The sequence below is a fragment of the Amyelois transitella genome, chromosome 13 (assembly GCF_032362555.1).
Source record: "Amyelois transitella isolate CPQ chromosome 13, ilAmyTran1.1, whole genome shotgun sequence".
Classification (NCBI taxonomy): Eukaryota; Metazoa; Arthropoda; class Insecta; order Lepidoptera; family Pyralidae; genus Amyelois; species Amyelois transitella.
In genome coordinates, this window is record NC_083516.1 from 5,928,361 (window position 1) to 5,953,652 (window position 25,292).

Sequence of the window (25,292 nt, forward strand, 5' to 3'; positions counted from 1 at the left end):
AACAACAAACACTAAAAATTAAGTGCCCATATAAGTCCCTAAACGTGTTTTTATTTCGTATTTTTACACAATATTTATAACGGTAACAGGTAGACACTTAAAATTTTCACAGAATATTTACTTTTATATAACATTTCAAATATATAATTGAATAACAATAAAGTGATTATTGAAGTGGTTTTTTTCCGATTGTAATAATGTCAAGTTAGTTTTTAGGATAATTTCTAAAGCTATTGTGATATTTTCATCTAGCTGATCTAGCAGTTATCATAAGTTGACAAAAACTCGTAGGTATAGATAAATGCATTAAGTGAAATATGAATAAATTGCTTTAGAAAATAAAAAACCACTTAGAAAATAATATAAAGAAGGATTAAAACGATTAATAAAACAAAGATATTAAACCAACTTTTTATTGAAATCCTACTCTACCTACATTGCATATCAATAATAATATTACAAAATAAAAAGTAGGTACTTAAATCTTGTTACATTTAAAAATAAATTATTAAGTTATTAAGATTAATTTATTTATAAAATAGAGTAGAGTTTTTAAAGTGCAACATTTTGTGTTAAATTTAACTTAAATATAATGTTTTACAACGTAAATTGGTTAGGCCCTGTAAAATAGCAGCTGTAGCAAGTCAGTCTTGAACCTGCACTCCAGTCTTTATAATTATAACCTCAAGCTCAAAGACCAAAAACTCAGCTTTTGTTAATAAATTTTTATCGTGATGTTAATAATAAGGGGTTAATTTTTTTTTTTAAATCATTTAAAGAATCGTAAATAACGAAACGTAATGCGGGTATCTTCTTCTTTTTCCTCCTGGCGTTAGTCCCAATACATCCTCACCACTCTGGAGAGAAGTACTTGTTTCGCCCTTGATCTTGGATTCATAATTGGCCATTGAGATTGGATCGTGTAAAAACCTAACTCGCCCAGTTAAGTTTTTACCCAAAGTGACTCCCGTCTGACCTCCGCAAACTTTGCAGGGGAACCTAAGAATATTGGATCATTGTTCCACATTCAGTTACCTAAATAAGCAGGTTTCCTCACGAAGTTTTCTTTCACCGAAAGAGCATCGGTAAGCACTCAAACTAATACATAACTAATGAGTCATTGGTACATGACCGAGGTAAGATTTGAACCTGTGCCCACACACGCATTAAGTGCGTTTTTAGCCGGGCACCGTAACCATTCGATCACGGACTCTCCATTTTTCTTCCTTCCATTGTTCTCCACGGATTTTTAATAATCGATAATCAGTTTATATCTTTGAGCTTAACAAAAAACAGCTGGAGCTTAATTTTATATTCCAGGCGCATTACATAGCTTGGGCTCTGGGCCTTATACTAGATAAATAAAAAGTTATGAATAATTTCTTTGATACTGTTTCTTAATAATTTTAGTATCGTCGCTCCTTCGATCATTTACACCACATATTTCCATTCATTTCCATAGTCAAATATCTTAAGAAAAATGATGGTGACACACTTAAATACTCGCAGGAAAATTTATGGCACTAAAATATTTACCCATTAATAAACCAAAATATTCATAATACCAATAATTCTCAATTATAATGAAAATTTGATCAATTACTGTTTATTTGCTTTAAGGTATTAGGGTTAAAACTGGCTTATGTGGCAGCTTGTCAAAATTACCATCTTATTAGCTAAAGTAGTAATATTAAATAAATAAAATTAAATATAAGCCAATACAATAATCTATCTCCTTTGAATATTGGCATTAAGGAGAATAAAACGGCAATAGGAAATATTCGGTAATAATACAAGGAAAACTCAATAAATATCCTTTCTGAAATTAACAAAATAAACTGGTAATCCACATACATAATCACGCCTATTTTTCGGACTGGTAGAGGGAATTCCAACCCGAGCAAAACCTAAATAATTCTGGCACTCGTTTGTACTTTGTCTTCAGTTTATTTGAGATACTTAGAAACTGTATTTAACAAATATTTTAAAAGATCTTCGTACACACTGTAGTTAGAATTAGGAATATTATGGCGCTTTGAAAACATAATAATTTCAGCCACGTACCCGTACTACAACTTCTTCATACATAATAAATAAGGGTTGAAATATCAGAATGGACAGAGTTACAAAGTATTACGCGGGCAAAGTTTTATTAATTCCACTAAGTTAAATCCGCAAATTGAAACAAAATCGATCTAACAAGAGAATGTAAGTGTGTAATGGAAAAACTACTACATTAAGCATAACACAAAAAAATACAACTATCTTGAATAAAGAAATATAGATAAGTTTATGAATAAGCAATAAAAGAATACCTTAATTGTAAACATCATAATAATATTTAAGTTTATTGCCCATATTCCCCCCAATCATGAGTATGCAATTATTATATTTTTGTAAATTACGATTAAGTACATAAAATCATTACATGAAATGTTGATATTTACAGAATTACAAAAATAGAAACTAATGTACAAAAAAAAATACAATGATAAATTATATGATATGTTTTACGTTTCAGTCTTCAGAAAATGTGGCGCATTAGTTTTCTTATACAATGTTTGATCATACAATTTATGGCATAACGTATTTCCTGATATTAAAATTTAAGTACTATTTTGCCATCTGTTGCCAACACTGACTTATAATTAATTGTTATAGTATGACAAACATCAAGTTTCTCATTTTTTAATTAGTTATATTTGTGCATAGTGATTAACTTGGCGGACACTTATTCGCAGTACCAAACCTTATCTTTAGAATAAACTGTTAATATATTTGTTTATAAATACGTAGATAATATAAATCCTTCTTTATTTCAATTGAAATTTTATAATATTGCTCACACTTTAAACTTATTTCTTAATTTTCAAGTACACAAATAATTAACATTATTAATAAATGTCCAAAAAATTTAACAGGTAAAATCCATTTGAAGATATTCATAAAATTATATATGTTATTATTTATGTTTAAATTTTAAGCATAGAATTATGTTTGATCAAATATGTTGTAATGCTCAATAAATGGTCCCAATATTAAAAACATACTGCAAATGTATCATTTTAAACCCCCTGACAAAGTTTATTTAATTCACAAATAAACTTTTATTATTGACTAGATTCTTTATTACTTCGGGCTATTAAGTTGTTGAAATTATACACGTCATCACAGTTGGAGAAAAATATATTAACATATTTTTTATATTTTTAATATGTAGGTATAAATAACATACATTTACAATTATTACTATTTATAATTTTAGTTTTATGATGTGAAGTAGTTTGGACAAGTTTTGATAAATTGTATTGTTATTATAGTTTAACAGAGAATTAAACAGCTTTGAAAAAATATTAAAAATCAAATCATAGATAGTTTATACATAGATAAGATAAGAAGATATTTTCATCAATCCTTCCTCTAATAAAAATGAAAAAAAATATTTTAACAACTATTCAGAATTACCTATATAAATTTTATCAATTAAAATTAAAATACATGATAAGTGATGTTATATTGTAAAATCAAGAAAGGGTCATCAACATGTGCCCTAAAGTGCTTTTAAGTAGAATAACACTAACAAAAGCATTAGGTGAAAGGCAGTGCACTGAATAACATCGTATTTTTTAACATAAAGGTATTAAAACATATATTGCATATTGTTATAAATATTAAAGCTTAAAAAGGACTTTGCTTTTGCAATGCAAATTAAGACTATAAACTATAAGATAAATATGTATATAAAATTTCAGTATGGACAAAACTGGTGACAAATAGATTAATATCAGTAAAATGAAAAAAAATAGTTTTGTATATTCATACAAATAAATATCTTATGGACTGGATGTCTTGATAGGTAGCATGAATTCATGTAAATAAATTACTAATTGCATTTCCGAATCATAAAAGACTTTTGTTTGTTTATGTTCTAAGGTCGAATAAAAGCGATTGCATTAAAAAATTAAATTGAAAATCAATTACAAAAAGTACGTTAGGCAAGACTTTTTATGAAGCAGCAATTTGATTATAAAAATAAAGCTATGAAGTGCGACTTCGAGGATCTAGTTGAATTATATTATTTTTTTTATCATTCATTCATATAGTCAAGTCTTTATCCCTTACGTGGTACAACGGCCAAAAGTCTTGAAGAGACTGGTACGCCAGGTTGAGCTGTTTGGATTTATGATAAAATTGAGATTCAAATAGAGACAGGTTGCTAGCCCATCGCCTAAAACAAGAATCCCAAGTGTATAAGTCTATCCCTTAGTCGCCGCTTAAATTTTTTTTAAATCACATTTTAATCAAATGTATTTGTTAATTTAAATGTAGCGAGATGACATATTCTGAAAAAGGAACAGGTCATATAGGAATTGCTTTACAAATATGTTTATTCTTAAATGTTACAGTTTAGAAAATATATAATATTTTATATAAATAATGACGTTTTATTTTATTTACGCATATATGTGTATGTGTGTATAATATAATGTCGTTATTATGTAATGCACATAAATATCTATGCGCATCTAAAGGTACCTACTTGATGTTGAAAATTGTTTGATTTGCTGTTTCTCTTGCTTTATTGTATTATAACTATATTTTTTCTGAGTAATAACTACTTATTATAATTTTTAATTGGCATTTAAGGGTTACCAGGTTAAGATCCCATTTGCATGCTTTTTTCTATACTAAATGAAAAATATGCATAACTACATACATATTATAACCCTTTAATTATTTTATTTATATTTATGTCTCTAGGTTATCGACATGACGAGAGATTTGAATTGTTTCGCCCTCTGCGTTATAGGCTCAGAACTACCATTGAGACGGCAAAAAACATTACAATAAACGGACAGTCATATGACAAAGAATAAAAAAACAATTTATATTCCTACCTAGCTAAAATTATCTTAAATGATGTAACATTCCACTTGAAATAAATTTTATATATGCAAATCGGAAATACATATTCATACTGTGAAAAAATATTTGTTTGTTCGTCTTTCAAGTCAAAACTAAAGAACCGAAATCTCAATAAAATTTTGCACTACAAATAGGAGTACAGAGAAGTACATATGGTACTGTACAAGCGTAGCCGCGGGCGAACGGTGGTACAGATATAAAAGTAAATTATCAGCAGTTTGTAACATAAGTGAACTTTAATTCAATAAGTATATAACCCTGAAGATATAGAATGTAAGTGTGTATGAATGAACTTAAAACATAATTTATAAATGTATCTATAAAAAAATAAAAAATATACCTACTCTATATAAAAATTTATAGAAAATAATGAGCAAATAAATACCTACACAATTTATAATGACATTAAACTATTTTACCATAGTAATTTACTAGGTATTTACAAATTGGAGTCATATCTCCATTATACATGAATAAATAATACATTAATATATTTTTTATTATAAGCTATTAAAATTAAATGTGTAGGTATTTATATATTAATACACATATTTTAGGTTTGACTTTCCCATTAAGTTTATATAATAATAGTATAATACGGATATATAATACATAACATCATACTAAATCTAAAAGTATACTTTCTTCCAATGTCTATTTGTTTGACATTGTAGAGACAACATAGTTGTTACAAGTTGTACTAAACAGTACCTACAATTTTCTAAATGCTTAGACTTTGCCACATTTCATTGAAAACATTTATTTTATTTATATTTTATACTTCAAATATTATCATAATAATAATATTCTGCTTATGTTCCAATTAAAACAATATGATCCAACTCTTAGCACCTTATTACATACTCAACTCCGACTTTATTACATTATATCACATTTGAATTGCACATCCAATTAATATGATTCCTTACATAAAATCGAATATCTGTCAAAACAAAAATTTTGAATTCTGTAAGAGTGCTTCTCAGTTTTTGTACTTACGTGGCGTTTGCAGATCAGCATGAAAATTTTATTCGATTTCTCGCAGGAACTCTTTCCATAGGGTAAATATGCCTACTACTAGGTAGGATTTTTTAAATTCTTACATACTCACACCTTCTGCCTACTTCTTTTGCTATATTCAAGCTTTTTTTTTTCATTTTTTAAATTATCATCATGATTATGCATGTTGTATTAAATCAAAAGCTTTATTATTATCAGAAAATATTACAAATATTTTCTGTAAGTAGCAATATATTTTATAACTTCAGATAGGTACCTACATACCTAGTCAAAGTAAAACCAAACCTTTGTTTGGGAGGACCAGAGCGACGCGATGTTGAGCATATTTACCCTATTTTAAATGTCGCTGCTGCATTTTTAAGTACCACTTTAATAACGTTCACAAGAATGTGTTCTATGTAGAAAACATTTCCGTTTTCCTTGGATCTGTCGTCACTATCCTCCAGTACCATTAAAATATTGTGCATGTTTTGTGTAGGGAGCGGCAATGTGATATGGCGGCGGCTGGCCACGGTTGTAGACTGGTTCTGATAATACATTGGGGCTGTGACGGTGACTTGCGACACTTGGTGGGTTTGATTTTGGCAAAGTTGCATACAAATCAAACATATTTTGACTGGTTGGAGAGTTCATATGGCTGTAACTACCATCATCTGATATAAGAGGCGTGTTTGTCATACGATAAGGATTTGTGGAATTTGTATGGCCAGTGGGTGAATACAGTTCAGGAGACTGAGAAGATACATATGTAGGACTTAAAGGCACACAATAAACATTTGCATTTGGTGTTGATGTGTGATGTGTTGAAGATGAATAATGAGAACTATCTATGTCAGAACTTGGATATGTACTATTATAATTACTTAAATTTGGCATTGTTGTGGAGCTTACTACTTGACTAACTGTAGGAATCCGAGGACTGGACAAATCACGGCTGCCATGTGCTTGATAACTATAGGTATCATAATTTCGTTGACCATATATTTTTTCTTTGCCTCGAGAGTATGATGTTTCATTATCATATACACTTTCTCTGTAATTCCCTTCAGACAGAGGATGGCAAGCAACATGATCTTTTCTGGGATATATGGGTTCAAAATGTGAAATATTTTCAATGAGTGTCGGTCTCTGCTTATTATAAGTTTTATCTTCAAAATGAGGTGATATTTTGTTTTCATTGTTTAAACACCTTTCTTGTGAGTTCAAAGTGAGAACTTTCAGCCTATTGCGGGTTTCTTCTAAACTATTTCTGTAACAATTGTCATTGGTAACTGGATGTTTCTTGTGTAATTCAACTTGATGGTTCCCATACAAATTTTGCACAATAGAAGCATTTGGTCTATTAATATCCTGCCTAGACGAATAATTGTCAGTTTGTTTTGTACTATAAGTTCTTTGAGATAATGCATAATGATCTACATTATCACTTTTGAAATCATTATTTGTACCACCATTGTTATCTGGGTATAGAGCATGGTCAACACTTTTATATGATGCATCCTTTTCATAGTTCAGATCTAAAGGTTTATCATAAGCATTGTCAACTGGAAGATTATCATAAACAGACATTTTCATAATATCTTGAGGTATGCCATCAGGATTATCATTTCCACAACTTTCTGTTTCAATTTTATTGTCTGAAGCAAATCTTTGTTGTAGTGTAGGAGTGATCTTGGCAGCTTTGATATGGACTGCATTTTGCATTGGAGGTGATACATCCTGAGTTCCATCTTTCTGAATATTTCTAGCATGCTTTGCTAATGCTCTCAGTTCTTTTGGATAAGGAGTTGGCGCTCTTCTCAACTGACCTGGTTTTTCAGGTATTTTAGGTATTGCTTTCATGTCAACAAAGCTAATATGTCGGGCTGGTGGTTGTGAATCTATATTTTCTGGTTTTTCATCTGGTTTGATTTCCATGGGGGTTAAAGGCACTTGGGGGAAAAGAAAACAAGTGAGGACTTGTTCATAAGTATGGGGATCTACTTCAGAATGCATAGGCACTAAAGGTTTACTCTGGTTTTCAGATAACCAGAGTGCTACTAAATTATCACAATTTAACAAGGACTGAGGAAGATAACTCAGTGAATTTCTCACCAAATTCAAAACTCTCAAAGATGACAAATGGCCTACTTCAGGAGGGATCTTTGTCAGTTTGTTTGCACGAAGTGATAACACTGACAATTTTGAGCAACTTCCTATTTCTGGAGGGATCATCCTTAACATATTATCATCAACATTTAGATATTGCAGTTTTCTTAGTAAACCAATGGAAGAAGGAATTTTGTCTAAGTAGTTGCACATTAATATTAGTTCCTCTAAATTTGCTAACTGCCCTATGCTGTCTGGTATTGCATACAACCGGTTATTGTCCAACTTCAGTGTTGTCAAATTACTTAACTGTCCAATGGTATCAGGCAGTTGCGTCAAACTGTTTATGGAAAGGCTCAGGTCCACCAACTGTGTACAGTATCCTATTTCAGGAGCTAACTCTTCTATCATATTATTACTGGCTTCAAGATGAACCAAACATTCTAAAGGCTTTATACAGGCAGGAATACTTGTCAAACTGTTGCTGTCCATCCATAATTCTCTTATCTTTGTAAATCTTCCAATCACTTCAGGGAACTGTTGAAATTCATTTTGCCCTATATCTAATCGCAACAATTCGGTAGAACGAGACAAGGATTTTGGCAAAATCATCAAATAATTATCTCTCAACTCTAGAATTCGTAAACTTGCCAATCTTCCGAAATTGCCTGGCAAATATTCTAGATAAGTATCATTTAAATAAAGCTCCTGCAATGCAATCAGATTGGTGATAGCATCTGGCAATTTCTCCAGGGGATTCACACTAAGGTCTAAAAATACTAAAAACTTCAGTGCTTTCATAGTTTCAGGTATAGACGCTAGTGTATTTCTACTTATATTCAGGTGCTGTAAATTAACCAAAGATGATATGGCGACAGGTATGGCTTGCAGCTCGTTATCACTGAGATCGAGATATTTCAACCCATGGCACATAAAAAGCTGGCGTGGTAATTCAGTAATACGGTTACTTTGGCAATACAAAGTTTCGAGGGTCCTCTCGTACACAAACACTTCCGTCGGAACATCAGAAAGAGACTGGTGTGAGTAGTCTAGTTCCATAACATCTTCTACTCCGGGCCTCACACAACACAAAAAGTCGAAAGGCATTTTGAAGCAAGGCACTTCCACTCATACACATGAAATAAACAATCTTGATAAACAGACTCATCAATAAGACTTCATCACAATAAAACAAGGGCCATTTCCTTCACACTTATTGTCACTGGTAGTCATTGTGTTTACGAGGATATTTTAATATACACCAATCCTTGCACCAAACTAGATAGTTATTCTTCAATTGTATTTAGATAATTCATTTCATGAATCATCCAAACAAAATTCGTAATCGTAACCACAAAAAATGATCTTAACCTTGCTTGCCTTCGCTTTGCATTTGTAATCGCAATCGCACCACTCGCACATCGAATTTAATTTTATCGATTATTTATGACTAAGTCGATACTTTATGGTATCGATGCCCACTGTCAAGCTATATGTCAATGTCAAAATTTAATAGTGTTGTACATTACATTAATTACTGCTACTTATTTTCTCTTACCAAGACGCCGTTACTGTTTGAGTTAATTCAAATGGATGTAAATAACGTGATGGATGTATAATGGTAAATAAATGGATGTAAAGTTCGTAAAGTCGTAAGGTAAATAAATGCCATATAAGTAAGTATAATTTAGTCCTACTGGTTAAAAAAACATAACTAAATTAATGTTTTTTATTAAACCTCATTTTTATTTTAACTTTTAAAAATACCCTTGTCTGCCTTTTGGCTTTGTCAAATCAATCAGCCTTCAAAATTTTGGGCCCCATGGCCGTCAAAAACTGTCGTTAGGTTTGCATACCTCTGTTATTCACGTCAGATTGTCAGTGCAAAACTTGAACTGGCGATTGCATAAAATTGCTGGCTGTTAGAGAGCTGAATTTACTCGGGTATTGAACAGTACTCGATGGCATAATGTTAATGTACTATGAAAACAATATGTACTATGCAATATATTCTTTATTTCATACAAAAATGTCTTTTTTTGCTTTACATATTTATATTCATATGACAAACAAGCCGACAGAGAAATAATATGATGATCACTACATAGTATAAAACAAAGTCGCTATTTTAGTCTGTTTGTCTGTATGCTTAAATCTTTAAAATTACGCAACGGATTTTGATGCGGTTTTTTGTAACAGGTAGAGTGATTCAAGAGGAAGGTTTTTATGTATAATAACATTTATAATTTTGCACCCGTGCGAAGCCCGGGCGGGTCGCTAGTAATGAATTTGACACAGATTGTTTTTGTTGAACTTCAAACTTCAACTAGTTGGCTCAGAAAGACAGCAGGACCAAATCCTATGTTAGTGAGTTCTTCCGGGAAAATGTTAACTATGGAAAATAAGCCGACACAGGTGTGGCTCGGTAAGTTGACCGGCCAGACTTCTTTTCCCTATAATCAACTTTGGGCAATATTTTAGCATTATTTTCTTTCCCTTTCTTCTTATTTTCTAGGTCTGCTTTGCGACCTGTATTATCTGCAAAGAAGGTAGGTCTAGTATATTAAACTAACATAATACTTTGACGCAGTAGTATGAAGCAGTATATTTGTCACTCCTAGAAAAAATCTTAAAGAAAATATTGAATTGATACCTTCATTCACTTTTTCTGTAGCAGGCTTTAAATATTTTGGATCTAGCCCCACCCTATTATTTGTATTCTGGCTTTGGCAGGCAGGACTGTCTTCCATGGTCGATCTGCAATGTGATTTTAATATACATACATCATTTATCAATTAAAAAGAACAGAACGGGACCGCTTTAGGCGAGAAGTATTTTAAAATATTTGTACACATTATTACACACATATCGAAAATCGGCTCCTGTTGTTTGTGTCTGACTTCGATTCCTGGCAATGAATACTTTTAATTTTTTTCCATTTTTTAGTTGTCTTCCTTTCGTTTATACTATTTTTAATTTTTTGGGACGTCTACCAATATTTTTTTAAGTCCACCGAACACTGCTCGGTCATCAGAGTACTAATAACTATATTTGTTGTTGGTCACAGTGCTTCATCTAATCATTATCGACATATTAAGTACATATAAGCGATACGAAAATAACTTACAATTTAGAAGTGGCATAAAAGTTAATTGATTCGTCAGAGACAGCTTGGGACGAGTTCGAAAGATTTCTCGCAGGGAGGAAGTACGGTGTCGATGCGTGAGCGCTATGTATACCAGACTTCTGTTGTATTTGAATTTCTGCCTGTTCACCATTGCCCTCTATCTTTTTATGTAACCACTGAATAACTGAAAAAAAATAACATTGCATTAAAGATCACAGAACTCGGGAAAGTAGAAAATAAGATAAGAAGTAGTAAGTGCTGGTAAGTGGCGTCGCAATTGATGAATGGTGACATCATTACTTTATAATGTTCTGCTGTTATTTTAATCAAGCTATTTGAAAATGTATATAGATCATTCAAAAATTGATGGTAAAATCAAACCTTATCCATAGTGTAACACACATATTTATGTGTATTTATGAAATTCGGAGAAGCGTCCCGTGTTAGATAGTTAAGATTAGTTCCCATAAAAACATAAAAGCAGTAAGACATATCAAACAAATATTTTGATATAAGTATGAAACTAGTGTTTAAAAAGAGTTAAAATGAATTATTCATTACAAACCCATATTATTATTTTTGATTGTCTCATCCCTATCTTTAAGTGCTTGTTCGTTACAATCATTGATCTCATTTATTCTTCTTAATTCTTCATTTATTTTCTCTATGTTCTCTTTCAAGCTATTAATTTCAGATCTATAGTCTTCTATATCTTTTGTGTTAGTTTCTATAACCTTTTCTTGCTCTAGCGCTATGGCTGTGCGACATAGTAACTGAAACAATATAACACTGATCATTATTGATGATCGATGTTTTTTTTTTTATTTCATGTAGGCAGTTGATTCACACAATTAGACCAATTACACAAAATTTCTTTGCTTCACAAATTATTTATTAATTAATAGCTGTTGCTCGGAGCTCCGCCACTGGTAAACTAAAATACTCGTATTTCCCGTTCCAGTGAGAAATTACAGCAAAAAGTAGTTAATAATTTATCGGGATATTTAACCATATCCATCATTCAAAATTGGTCGGATTTTAGCCGTGAACAAGGTAATGACTTACAGTGAAAATGCTTTTGGAGGATAAATGTTTTAATGTGACGATTTACTTATTCAAGAATAAGGATTTTAACTTCCAAAATCTTTCACTTCCGACTTAGTAATGGATGGGTTACCTTCTCTTTCAGTTCAATGAGATCGGAATTTTGTTTAGCAATGATTTGATTAGCTTTCAAAAGCTGCTCAGATGTAGAATGTGCTGCTTCGTTGTTCTTATTTACTAGGGACTCACTGAGCGCTAGTCTTTCTTCCAAAGACGCCTGTAAAAGCAAGAATGAATAAATAAAAACACCTTAATTTGGATAACTTTATTGTATCTTACGCTTTGGCGAAGTCAGAAAAGAAATATTTCTTTTTTATCTACAAGCCATCGAGCGAGAAGCGAAAGTGAAAAGTGGAAATGTAACCCTTTCCTCTGAACTTAAAAAGCAAACAAAATAAAAATATCAAATGTATTATTCCAAATCGGACATATTTTATAGGGAGTTTAGAACAAACCATTTGTAACAAATTAAAAAATCTATACAATTGTCACACTTACCTTTTCTTTTTTCATAATCTGCAATGATCTATTTAGTTCTTTTATAGTTTCTGCATTGTCTTTTGTTAACTGGGAATTAATATAAAAAAACAATGATTAATAATATAAATTAAAAAATAATTCATATTTTCTATAAAAAAAAGTATATTATACCTGCTCTAAATATGTACACCGAGAATTAACTTGGTTATATTGTTTTTCTTTTTCAATTATTTCTCTTTCAACTGTAGAATGTTTGGCTTTTAATGTTGCCACTTCAATGTGTGCCTTTTGAACTTCATTTTCTAGTACATTCAAACGTTGTGATTTCTCACTGGAAAATAATTAAATCATTTTCAATAAAAACAAGAATTCAATAATGTAAGAGCGTTGGTGGTCAAATAGTTAAGGTGGATTCACATATTCTATGTTGGTCATGTAACAATAAGACCCCTATTACACTATTCGTTTTTCAGCAAGCGATATATAGACTGTCTGAGAGTCTTAACCAGACTGCTCGCTATTACACTAGACAACGCTTGGTCAGGCGCACGCAATCTGTCGACGTAGGCGGTTGTATGGTACCTGTACTTTCGAAGGAGCACGTAGCCCTTTCTGCAATGAGTTTGAATAATAATAAAAGTGTTGGAACCATCTGACTTATCAAACTACCTCAGAGTACCTCCTCCTACCTCTTAAAATTCAATATTCAAAAGGAAGTTAACCAGTATAAAGAAAAGTATTAACCCCTGCAATCTCCTTTCTTAATTTTGACGGCCTCTGTGGCGCAGCGGTAGTGCGCTTGTCTGTGTCACCGGAGGTCCCGGGTTCGAATCCCGGCCAGGGCATGATGAGAAACGAACTTTCTCTGATTGGCCTGGGTCTTGGATGTTTATCTATATACGTATTTATTATAAAATATAGTATCGTTGAGTTAGTATCTCGTAACACAAGTTTCGAACTTACTTCGAGGCTAACTCAATCTGTGTAATTTGTCCCGTATATATTTATATATATTTAATTTTATAAGCCGTGTGGTTCTCAGCACGTTAAAATAAGACCACCATCCATCTCTTACCCACGGATGTCATAAGAGGCGACTAAGGGAAAGGATAATAAACTTGGGATTCCTTTAGGCGATGAGCTAGCAATCTGTCAATATTTGAATCTCAATTCTATCATAGAGTACAGCTGAACGTGGCCTTTTAGTTTCAAGACAGTTGGCTCTGTCTACCCCTGAGGGATTAAGACGTTTTGCCATAAATAATAAATATTGTGCCGTGTGGTTCCCGGCACCAATACAAAAAAGAATAGGACCACTCCATCTCTTTCCCATGGATGTCGTAAGAGGCGACTAAGGAATAGGCTTACAAACTTGGGATTCTTTTTAGGCGATGGGCTAGCAACCTGTCACTATTTGAATCTCAATTCTATCATTAAGCCAAATAGCTGAACGTGGTCATTCAGTCTTTTCAAGACTATTGGCTCTGTCTACCCCGCAAGGGATATAGACGTGACCATATGTATGTATGTAATAAATATTGCATATCTCGATATAAATCAAGGATGCGTAAAATTATCTAATTTTTGTGAAACACGCCATTTTCAATAGTTATAAACTTTGGCGTATACATAAATAAGCACAATGTTTGTATATACATTATCTAGCTGTGCCCACGACTTCGTCCGCGTGGAATAGTTATTTTGCGCATCATTGAAGCCCTCAAGTATGAATAATTTTCGCCGATTTTTTTTCACACGTTCCATTATTTCTTTGCTCCTTATAGTTACAGCGTGATGTTATATAGCTTAAAGCCTTCCTCGATAAATGGTCTATTCAACACAAAAATAATTTTTCAATTCGAACCAGTAGTTCCTGAGATTACCTTTAAATTACGCGTTAAAAAAAAAAAAACTTTTATCATACAAATGGGTAGCGCACGCACATGTCCACTCCCTGCAGACGCGAGCGCAGACTGAACGGCCTAACTCTTATTACACTATTCGATATTCAGACTCGTCAACTGTAAGTCTCGTCGAGCCCGGTCTTACAGTCGATTCAGCATCTAACTCTTATTACACTATTAGCTTTAAGACTAAGAATCGAATAATCTAATAGCGGCATAACTTTTGCCTGAGTAATATCCTCGTATGGCCAGGGATAACATCGGGAGCAAACCTACAGATTCTGGCAACCGGATCAACCATAATTCAATATGGGTTAGGTATCCCTGCAAAGACGGGAATTGCTTATTGTTAAAACCTGATCCAATTTAGGATTATGGTCAAACACGTAATGTTTGAGAGGTGAGGACACAACCAATACCAACGTCAGGATAAAAAGGACGGAATGCCACAGAGTAAGATACATAAACATACACTACAAACAATTTTTTGTTTAGGGATGAAATAATCAGAAACTTTAAATGTTACCTCAACAAATTTTCCAATTGGGCGATGTTATCTTTCATTTGTTTAGACACAGCATTCAATTCTTCAATATGTTTCTCTTTCCTATGGATATTTTCCTGGAAACTAGTGACCTGTGCTTTTGTAGTCACATCTAGACTTTTTTGCCACTGTGTTCTTTCCTGAAAACATTGTTATTAATGATAAGCTATATAATCATGTGTAGTGCTTGGTTCATATATTAAACGAAACTAATATCAAAACAAGCCAATAATAATCAATTAATACTTAAACTCTGCCAATTACTATAAAATATGAATATTAATTTTTATTATTATCTAGGAGAACCAACAGCTTTTGTTTACAATATAATAACTATCAGAGAATCACTTTTATCAGACTAGGTATATCTTTTTTTTTCATACAAAAATAAAGAAAAATACTGACCTGATTTAACCTGTCTTTCTCTTGTTTCAATGCTTCTTGGAATTCTGTTTCTCTTCGAAGCTTATCCTCTTCCATTTTGCTTACAGCTAAAGTCAAGTCATGGATTTTATGTTCCAAATTCGCACATTTATCACTCCACATCATATCAGTGCTTGATGCTGAGCTTTTTAATGATGACAATGATTTCTTCAAAGATAAGTGAGCGATTTAAGTTTATTTTTCATGATAATTGAAGATATCATAGAATTCAGAATAATAAGACTATATAAATAGTAAGTACTAGTAAAAGTGTCATAGTAAGTAATGGTAATCACCACTATCGTTCCCAGTTTTCCTATTAAGTACTTTCATCTCAATTCTGAGTTTTATTTGGCAACTTTCATTTGATCTTTATTTTCAGTGTACAATATTTGAATTATCTTATTTGTCAGAACTAGGATAACAATATATGTGGAAATGACAAACAGGGAGAAGTATAGACCAAAATTATGTGAAATGCACCTGATAAGGATTGACAGATTGACTTTTGGTGATTCCCATGGATATGGGCAAAGTTATACATGATGAAAACTCAGTAATACCTTTAAGTTAAGAATAGTTTCAGCCATATGTTGTTTTATATCAGCATCAGTGGCCGGGCCTGTTCGCAAGGACAAATGCACCAAACGCTTAAATTCATTGTGTTCAATTATTTCAAAATAGTACTGCACTGGATTTGTTTGCTGCATAATCATAAACCTAAAATATACAATAATGTGTAAAAACTATTAGAATATAATTCTGGAAAGTGAAAGTATCATTATTATGCTACATATTTTAGTTTGTGAAGTTTGCGTTCCTGATTGTGCTCTAAGCAACTCATAACCTTTTGATATCAATGATATAAGTATAATACTTGTACTGTATTTAAGTCTGTAATATCTTTTTGTGTTTCAATTTGAGTTGTTCCTTTGCAAAGGTTGTGAAGGGCACATGAGATTCACTTCACCTAAAAACTTTACTCTCATAATCAAGGATCTATTATCCTATTCTATTTCTAAGGTCTATTTATCCTGTAAAGGATAAAGATGTAAAACGTAAGTGTTTGTTTGTGTGTAACTTGTTATTGTAAATAAAGCGCCCTCGCGTGAAGGGTTTCGTATGATGTTACCTATCATGTTTTTTTAAATCTGACCCAAATTTGTTTGTGGTAACTAAAAATATGTTCTCCCACACATTCCACCTGCAAATGTAAGTTGGTACGCACAATATTGAGTGATTTACCATGTTATTGTTTATCATGACTTCTTATAGGTTTTTAATCTATAAGGAGAAAACTAATTTCTGTATTCTTAATTTTAGGTTCAGTTGTTTCGGAGATAGGGGGGGGGGGGGGGGGGGGTCGTCTATTTTCTTGAATAACTTACTTGGAAACTATTTATTTAAAAATTACAAAAAAAAGCATTTAAGATCTTCTCAACAACACCTTTCATTTGATATGCCACATGATGCAGTTTTCAGATTTTTTTTCTTAATTTTCCCCTTCCCCCCCAAAAATGACCCCCCATATGCAGATTTCATCTGCTCACGTCACACCTCTGTGTTTGGGTCACAGGATTTGATATGTGTACCAAATTTCAACTTAATCGGTCTAATAGATTCGGAGATAATTGACTGTAAGCGACGGACGGACAGACACACAAGTGATCCTCTAAGGGTTCATGTGGTTCCCGGCACTATTACAAAAAAGAATAGGACCACTCCATCTCTTTCCCATGGATGTCGTAAAAGGCGACTAAGGGATAGGCTTATAAACTTAGGATTCCTCTTTTAGGCGATGGGCTAGCAACCTGTCACTATTTGAATCTCGGTTCTATCATTAAGCCAAATAGCTGAACGTGGCCATTCAGTCTTTTCAAGACTGTTGGCTCTGTCTACCCCGCAAGGGATATAGACGTGACCATATGTATGTATGTATGTATGGAATTTTTTCCAGTCAATCAAAATTAAAGGAAAATCCATAATCATGGTATTAATAAGTGTTCATAGACCTTTTATAACTACTAAGACATTTGTTCTTGAGTCAGGGCATGGGATGTAACATGGGTAATAGTCACTTACAAAACTTAAGGTGTATAGATAGATAGTAAAGAGTGTGTCATTACCAAAATGATGAATGACTAGCATAAAGGCCTTTCTCTTGATTGACTTTTACAATATACATGGGAAGATATGACAGAGCTAACACACACTATGTTTCTTCTGCACTATCAGACTAATAATAAATTCTCATCATATTAATTTAGGGACTTAAATAATGGTTTAAAATCTTGAAATGTACCTAAATCAAAAAACACATTTCATAAGATATGGTTATTAGAAAAAGTAGATACCTATATGTTATTAAGTTGTTTTTCTTCTCATGGCTAAAAATTATTTTGTACATGTATTTTAAAATAAAAAGACATATTAAATAAGGAAAACAATCTTGATGTTATCAAGATGTTGATGTTATAAAGATTGTTAACAATAACTATATCCATTACTGTTAACTATTAAGTATTTGATAGTAAGTACCTAAACATAATGGACTGGGGTCCATGGTTGGGCCCCGAAGCTTAATGGCAGAGGATGTAACTGGGAACACACCACGATAAGCGACAGGAGAGATTAAGTAAATACCTTTCTAAACATCTACAGATACTGTCAATCCTATACAGTAAGTGACTATCAGACTATTAAAAATTACTGTAAAATATCCAAAAATATACTTACATGTTGTTAGCTGCACATTGTTGAAAAAGTCTTACGAGTTGAGAAGGAAAATTGTCAAAATCTATGAGAAGACCTTGTTGTTTCTTTAAGTCTTCATAATCAAGGCGGGTAATGTGTAATATGCACAGAAAACTCGGATCATCTTCATCAGATAAAGATATTTTCTGAAAAATTATAGTGGTTACTCTTCATTTGCCTTGAAATTTACAAGTTTTTACTCTACATACATTTAAGCAATACTTACCAAACTGTCGGCTTCGAACACTTTGTCGACTGTTACCGTTATATCTTTTTTATAGTCTTCGAAACCACGTTTAAATGTAACATAATACTTTCCTCGGTGAAAACTTTTCGTAGTCATTTTAAAATTATGTTAATTAACAAATTACAACAACCAGTACCTACCACATCAAACATAACAAACTAATAACATCAAAGGAATTAAAGCAGCTCAAACTGTTCAAATTATTAAAGTGACACTTTTCTGACTTACACGACAACATGAGACATGACAGGACAGAAAACTACTTTCAAATTAAATTTAAAAAAAAAATGTCTAAAATGCAGCAATACTTAATTCGTTGGTCTTGCCAACCACACAAAGAAAAAAATATTTAAAAATAAATTGACATTGACATACAATATCTGACAGTTCTAATCTGATAAATGCATGAAACGCCAAACGATTTTGCTACGATTTCCCGCCGCCTGCCTTCAAATAGTAAAATAATAAATAATTTTCGTCAAAATCTTGCTTATCACTTAACAAAAGTTATTTCTTGTCATCAGTTAATAGAGAAAGTTCAAAATGTGGAACGGTAAGTTCTTGTTCTAAATAATAATTACCTATGAATCATTACAACTAAATTTCTTTTAAACTAGTTCCTATTAAATTCTATTATTCCAGACCAATCAGTAGCCGGCGGTGGTTTTTTCAATTCTCCGGGTCAGTTCGGGAATGTGGCTACCCCAAACCAGGGTCAGAAAACGGTGAGACACATCTTACGTTAATTACACTGATGGTAAAGAGCTTAGAGTTTTCTATAATAAACATCTAATATCATGTTTGTTAACTTTTAGGGCAGAAGAGCGTCGCGGACGGCTCCTATTGTTATAAGACAAGCTATACATTGTGGAGATGATGGGATTAAAATTTGGGGTACAGAAATTCAGATAGTTTCCATTGTTGCTCGCATAAGAAACATTAGAATCCAAAGTACTAAAATCACATACACTATTCAAGATATCACAGGTAGAATGAGAGCTGTGTTATGGCTTGAACAGAATGAAGATGTAAGTTCATCAAATTTTTAAAAATTTCAGACTTTCAACTAGAAACTGTACAAATTAGCGCCACAAACAAATGAATACAGGTTTTTCACAATTTCATGGGAATTATAGTTTATACCAGGATGAAAAGAACCCTATTTCCTTCTCTAGACTGTAAATATACTATACCTATATGCAAAATTTCAAGTTTGAAGAGCCTACCTCAGTCAGATAAAATCCAATGCAATAGCATGCATGACATTTGCACCTACATTTGTAACTATGAGTTATTTCAATGTTGTTAATGTTATTTAAACAGTGCATACTAATAAATCATTTTATTGTAAATTGTTTCTTTTTTAGGATAAAACAACACCAAAAGTGCAGGTTAATGATTATGTTCAGATTTATGGCAATGTAAAGACAAACAAAGGCAAGAAAGTTTTAATGGCATTCAAAATAATGCCAGTAACAGATGTCAATGCAATCACATTCCATTATCTACAGTGTATCCATAATAAAGTGAAGATGGAGGCCGATTCTAAAAAGGTAAATACTTTTATGTGACAGGCATAATGCCTATTTTTTGGTATGCAGTAAATGAATGGTCTTATTCATTGGTCAATTAATAGATTACAATTCTTTCGGTTTTGATTTTTGTGGCGCTCCATCTCTCTTAGGAGTGGCTCTGTGAGTCCTATGACTATACAGGAATAAGTCCTACTAAGACTTATGGTTATGACACAAAGCCCTCCTTGTCTAATAGACAAGGAGGGAAGACTGGAGTGGGATATAGATAGGAGCTTATGGTCAGATCACTGTTTAACATTCACACATTATAATTGTCTTTATCCTTAATTTGGAAGACAGAGTCAACAATTTTGAAGAATTGGCAGTGTTCAGCTTTATAGGCATATTTACCCTACAAGGGATATAAACTTGATTATATGTATGTATGGAAAAAGCTAATCAGACCTCTTAACTTATTTTTGCAGGAGAAAGTTGTTAATAATAATGTTACTGCATCAAGTGGATTACCTGCGAATTCAATGGTTGGATTAACTGATAGTAGTGTCTCAGTCAACGGACTGAATCCTCGACAAATGATGGTTTTTAATCTAATACGTGCCTGTTCATTGGAGCAAGGAATTAGTAAACAGGATATGTATGACACTTTGAAGGACCGTATGTCACAAATGGAATTTGAGTTAGTATAAACTATAGAACTTTGAGATACACAAACAAAGTAATATTTATAATCATATTTCATATACCCAGTAGAACTTTAGGCCAATATTTTTTGTACAACAAACAAAAAATCCAGTTTGCTTTCCTACAAATGAATGTATTCATAATGCAGAGTACTTACAGTTCGACAGCTTTATATTCTTCAGATTATTCTATATAAACATTCACAACTAGCCTGTGACCCCATCATAGTTCTGACAAAGTCTGCTGAATTAAAATTCAACATACTACCTTATTTGCTCAACATAATAAATTAAAAACTTAATATACATCCGCTTACATCTTACAAATGTAAGGTTACATGCATTGAATGGTTCATATAACTATCATACGATAATACAGAAAGTATAATAAAAGTTGGCGAATAACAATTATTTACTTTATTTAAATATTCTCTAGATGTTTCAAAACGCAATAAGCCCTTACATACTCTCTCTCTACCTACACTAACACATACGAGTACAAGTTCCCACACAAAACACTAATTCACTTGCACACAATATAGTAAACATCAAATCTGTTTTCTTTCTTTTTTTATATTGTAATAAATTGATTAGGTGCTAAGATTAAGGAAACACATCATATAAATGTTTTCTGGAGGTGGGCTTTGACATCTGCAACACAGTTACTTTTCTTCTGCAGATGTCATCCTATGTAAATTAAATTGTACTTGTTCTTGTTTCCAAATAAAATATTTTTAATTATAATTTTTTTGTATAACAAGTGTAAAATTATTATCCTTTTTTTTTTCAGGAATATTTTGGAATGGATGTGTGGAGAGGGACATATTTATTCAACAATTGATGAGGAACATTTTAGGGCTACTGACGCCTTCTGAAATACCTGATGTCTGTTAATTAAAGCTGCTAATAAAGCAAAGTCCATCATTCTCCCAAGTATTTTTATTACATAATAATTTTATATACAAAATGAAATAATCTGTTTTCTCTTACAATCTATGAAAATTAAGTTCAAAGACTTTCATGGGTTTGCATAATTATGCAGACAAGAGATCTGTAGATTACAATTGTAGTATTTCAGACAGATTCTAGCAAACTTGCATTAAACATTTAAAATCAGTAAATTTTGATTTTAAATATTTAATTCCAAACAAAATCATACATACATATAATTATCACTTAGATATATTAAATAAATGCAATTTAAATTGAAACTCATTATGTTAAGATATTGAATTTCGCATATCAAAAGACCATGAACCTACCCACTTTTAAACTTTATTCACTGTATTACAATAAGATCTGTTTCCAAAAGTTCATTCAAATGTGTTTAATAAGTTGAACTATAATTCATCTCTTACAGCTGTATTCCTTACATCTGCTTTCTTTCCTGTGTATGTCTGACTCTCCAATTGCACATCTTTTAGTTCCTCTTGTTCCAGAAGGAATTCCTTGGCAGTCCAAGCTTGTGATCCATCTTTAAACATGAATATTGCTCTATCATCATCAATGAGGTATCTAGAGGGAAGGAATATAAAATAAAATAATATTAATTTTTGTAATACAGAATATGAAGGTCCACTAATCATGAAGTCATAGTTGCACAAAAATCCTTATATATCTATACTTTTATGTAGCAAATGTTTCTTTCACTGTTTTTGTAAAAAAAATCCCATGAAAATAAAACATAGAGATATATATGTACATCCATGTACATATAGATATATGTATACATACAGATTGATGAGACATTTGTTTAAAATTTATATGATTAAAAATAGGTATTTGTTTAGGCAATCAAAAAAGTTTTTAATAATTTAAGAAAATAATATAAACCTTTCTGCCTGTATATGATTGCTCCAAAGAGAAGTTTGCCATATTTTGGTCAACTCTTCAGTCCTTGCTCGAGATGGTTTGTTGGCTACAGTAACAAACATCATCAAAGTTTGACCTTTTTTAGTAGCTTGTAAAACTGATTCTGGGTTAGACATATCCATTTTAGTCAAATCTATAGATGGAGGTTTCCGCAAGTGTTCTGGTAATTCATCATCAGGCAATGTTTCTTCATCTTCTTCCCATTGATCAAATAACCTAAAATATAATGCTTTGTATAATTTTAATCAAGATAAACAGATATGGCAATAAGTCTTGTATTCAATACAGTTCTACAATGTAGATACAGTTTTTACAAATAGTTCTGGATTGTATTGTATGTTTAATGATGGATAGAGAACATAGTATTCAAGCGTTAATGATTTGACCAAACATTCATTCAAACATTATGTATGTATGTATGTAAATACTTTAAGTAAATAAAATATCTTATGTTAAAAATCCCTAAATGGCACTGAGATAGTCCCCATTAATTTATCTGTTATATTTACACTGGTTTTTGAAATGGAGAAAGAAATGACAGCATGTAATATTTTGATTGGAGGAGAAAAAGTTGAGCAAGTGAAAGAGTTTGTATATCTAGGATCAAAGTATTGAAAGGAGAGTGAACACGGGGAACATGGTGACTGGAGCTTTGCATGCCTTTATGAGCAGTCAGAAACTATCCAAAAAGGCTAGACTGGCTGTGCATAGTGTGTTGGTCCCGACATTAATGTATGGGAATGAAAGTTGGGTATGGCAAAAGAAGCACGAAAGCAGAATAAATGCAGTGGAAATGAGAGCGTTAAGTAGTATGTTGGGTGTGAAATTGAGTGACCGGATAAGGAACAGCATGATAAGGGAATGTTGTGATGTGAAAGAAGATGTAGTTACAGGAATAGAAAAGGGTATGTTGAGATGGTTCGGTCATGTGGAGAGGATGAATGAAAACAGATTGACTAAGTAGATATACAAGAAGAGTGTGGAGGGAAAGGTCGGAGTGGGAAGACCTAGACGAACGTATCTTGATCAAATTAAGGACGTCCTGGTAAAGGGTCAGGTCAAAAGTACCCGAAACCGCCGAGCTTGCATGAAGAGAGTTATGAATGTGGATGAAGCGAAGGAAGTATGCCGAGATCGTGGCAAGTGGAAAGATGTAGTCTCTGCCTACCCCTCCGGGAAAGAGGCGTGATTTTATGTATGTATGTTATATTTACCTTTCTAAATCAGCATCAGAGTAGTCCCTTATATCTTTTTTAGCCCAAGCTGGTTTCTCTTCATCTTTATATTTTTTCGCGACACTACTACTACAAATAAACATAATTACGAAGAAAATAAGTTTCGACATGGTTATTGATCTAAGTAATATTTTGTCTGCAACTACAGTTTGAATGTGAGTGTAGTGAAAATTTTTTGGGTATAAACAAGAAGACTTCAAAAACTTGAAGAAATTTTTATAAGGTAGGTTAGAGACCCAACTAGGAGTGAAATGAACGATATAAATCGATATTTCATAAAATATCGATACCTGCACGCGACATATCGCTGCCACCCAATATTATCGAATCACCTAGTATTGATATGTACAATCGTTATATTTCAGCCAATATAAAACCAAGAGTAAATAAAATTTTATTTTTGCAAGGTTTAGAGATAAAATATTGGAATTTATAAGTTTTTCTTGTTACAGTTAAGTAAAAAAAAGTATGTAGTTAAGTATAAAGTTTTATTTATGATAAATAAAGTTGATTCGTTTCTTCATCCTAGCTGTTTTTACTCATATTAAAAAGAATAGTTAAATACAAACAAATTACTTACGATAAATATATATCGCAAAGTATCGATAGAACACTACGATATATTATATCGAAAAGAATATCGATATTTTTTTTATATGAACATCTCTATACCCAACCAAATAGATACAGACCTTTGTATTAAGACAGAGATGACTTTGACATTGGCAATAAATTAAAACCATAGACTTATTAACATGACTAACTGCTGCTGCTGCTACTGCTTATGTTTAAAGTTTACAGCAAATGGCTAGTTATTGAAAGAATATTGAATGCAGGGAACATGGTAAATGAAGCATTTCATGCCTTTATGAGCAATCAGAAGTTGTCCAAAAGGCTCGCTTGACTGTGCGTGAGGGCGTGTTGGAATGGCAGAAAAAGCACGAAAGTAGAATAAACGCGGTGGAAATGAGAGCGCTTAGGAGTATGATAGGTGTTAAATTGAGTGAAAGGATAAGGAACAGTGTGATAAGGGAATGTTGTGATGTGAAAGAAGATATAGTGACGGAAATAGAAAAGGGAATGCTTAGATGGTTTGGTCATGTCGAGAGAATGAATGTGAGCAGGTTGACTAAGCAAATATACACAGGAAGTGTGAATGGGAGTGTTGGAGTAGGAAGGCCTAGGCGAACATACCTTGATCAAATCGGGGACGTTCTAGCAAAAGGTCTGGTCAAGAGTATCCGAAACCGATGAGCTTGCATGAAGAGAGTTATGAATGTGGATGAAGCGAAAGAAGTATGCAGGGATCGTGGAAGTAGAAAGATGTGGTCTCTGTCTACCTATGTATATATG

At 32.3% G+C, this 25,292-nt stretch overlaps 4 protein-coding genes across 4 annotated transcripts; 1 reads left to right on the forward strand and 3 right to left on the reverse strand.

Annotated features, from left to right (window-relative positions):
- Positions 1-407: 407 nt before the first annotated feature.
- Positions 408-9,463, reverse strand: LOC106132142 (protein lap1-like). Its single transcript, XM_013331480.2, has 2 exons — positions 5,473-9,463; positions 408-5,311 (listed from the first exon to the last, which is right to left on the reverse strand). Exon 1 carries the CDS (start codon positions 9,139-9,141, stop codon positions 6,382-6,384), a length of 2,760 nt encoding a protein of 919 aa, XP_013186934.1. The 5' UTR covers positions 9,142-9,463; the 3' UTR covers positions 408-5,311; positions 5,473-6,381.
- Positions 9,464-10,049: 586 nt separating this feature from the next.
- LOC106132068 (spindle assembly abnormal protein 6 homolog) lies at positions 10,050-18,854 on the reverse strand. Its single transcript, XM_013331382.2, has 12 exons — positions 18,597-18,854; positions 18,353-18,516; positions 16,180-16,336; positions 15,599-15,784; positions 15,176-15,333; positions 12,917-13,076; positions 12,764-12,832; positions 12,339-12,482; positions 11,727-11,934; positions 11,162-11,345; positions 10,688-10,791; positions 10,050-10,572 (listed from the first exon to the last, which is right to left on the reverse strand). The coding sequence occupies exons 1-12, from the start codon at positions 18,711-18,713 to the stop codon at positions 10,427-10,429; spliced, it is 1,797 nt and encodes a 598-aa protein (XP_013186836.1). The 5' UTR covers positions 18,714-18,854; the 3' UTR covers positions 10,050-10,426.
- A 168-nt stretch (positions 18,855-19,022) lies between these two features.
- On the forward strand, positions 19,023-21,761 carry LOC106132092 (replication protein A 32 kDa subunit). Its single transcript, XM_013331409.2, has 6 exons — positions 19,023-19,170; positions 19,260-19,342; positions 19,433-19,645; positions 19,985-20,170; positions 20,617-20,828; positions 21,623-21,761. Exons 1-6 carry the CDS (start codon positions 19,161-19,163, stop codon positions 21,705-21,707), a joined length of 789 nt encoding a protein of 262 aa, XP_013186863.1. The 5' UTR covers positions 19,023-19,160; the 3' UTR covers positions 21,708-21,761.
- Positions 21,757-24,185, reverse strand: LOC106132094 (LDLR chaperone boca). Its single transcript, XM_013331410.2, has 3 exons — positions 23,919-24,185; positions 22,666-22,920; positions 21,757-22,347 (listed from the first exon to the last, which is right to left on the reverse strand). The coding sequence occupies exons 1-3, from the start codon at positions 24,047-24,049 to the stop codon at positions 22,173-22,175; spliced, it is 561 nt and encodes a 186-aa protein (XP_013186864.1). The 5' UTR covers positions 24,050-24,185; the 3' UTR covers positions 21,757-22,172.
- Between the last annotated feature and the right edge of the window lie 1,107 nt (positions 24,186-25,292).

What these genes read in the sequence shown, in the direction of transcription:
- LOC106132068 (XM_013331382.2), bottom strand. Translation starts at nt 18,713, where the DNA reads ATGACTACGAAAAGTTTTCACCGAGGAAAGTATTATGTTACATTTAAA. An exon ending in AAACTATTCTTAACTTAAAG is followed by an intron (nt 15,785 to 16,179) that starts GTATTACTGAGT and finishes TTATCTTTGAAG; the next exon opens with AAATCATTGTCATCATTAAA. An exon ending in AGAAAGACAGGTTAAATCAG is followed by an intron (nt 15,334 to 15,598) that starts GTCAGTATTTTT and finishes CAATGTTTTCAG; the next exon opens with GAAAGAACACAGTGGCAAAA.
- LOC106132092 (XM_013331409.2), top strand. An exon ending in CAAACCAGGGTCAGAAAACG is followed by an intron (nt 19,343 to 19,432) that starts GTGAGACACATC and finishes GTTAACTTTTAG; the next exon opens with GGCAGAAGAGCGTCGCGGAC. An exon ending in GGCTTGAACAGAATGAAGAT is followed by an intron (nt 19,646 to 19,984) that starts GTAAGTTCATCA and finishes TTTCTTTTTTAG; the next exon opens with GATAAAACAACACCAAAAGT.
- LOC106132094 (XM_013331410.2), bottom strand. Translation starts at nt 24,049, where the DNA reads ATGTCGAAACTTATTTTCTTCGTAATTATGTTTATTTGTAGTAGTAGT. An exon ending in TCTGATGCTGATTTAGAAAG is followed by an intron (nt 22,921 to 23,918) that starts GTAAATATAACA and finishes ATTATATTTTAG; the next exon opens with GTTATTTGATCAATGGGAAG. An exon ending in AATCATATACAGGCAGAAAG is followed by an intron (nt 22,348 to 22,665) that starts GTTTATATTATT and finishes CCTTCCCTCTAG; the next exon opens with ATACCTCATTGATGATGATA.
- LOC106132142 (XM_013331480.2), bottom strand. Translation starts at nt 9,141, where the DNA reads ATGCCTTTCGACTTTTTGTGTTGTGTGAGGCCCGGAGTAGAAGATGTT.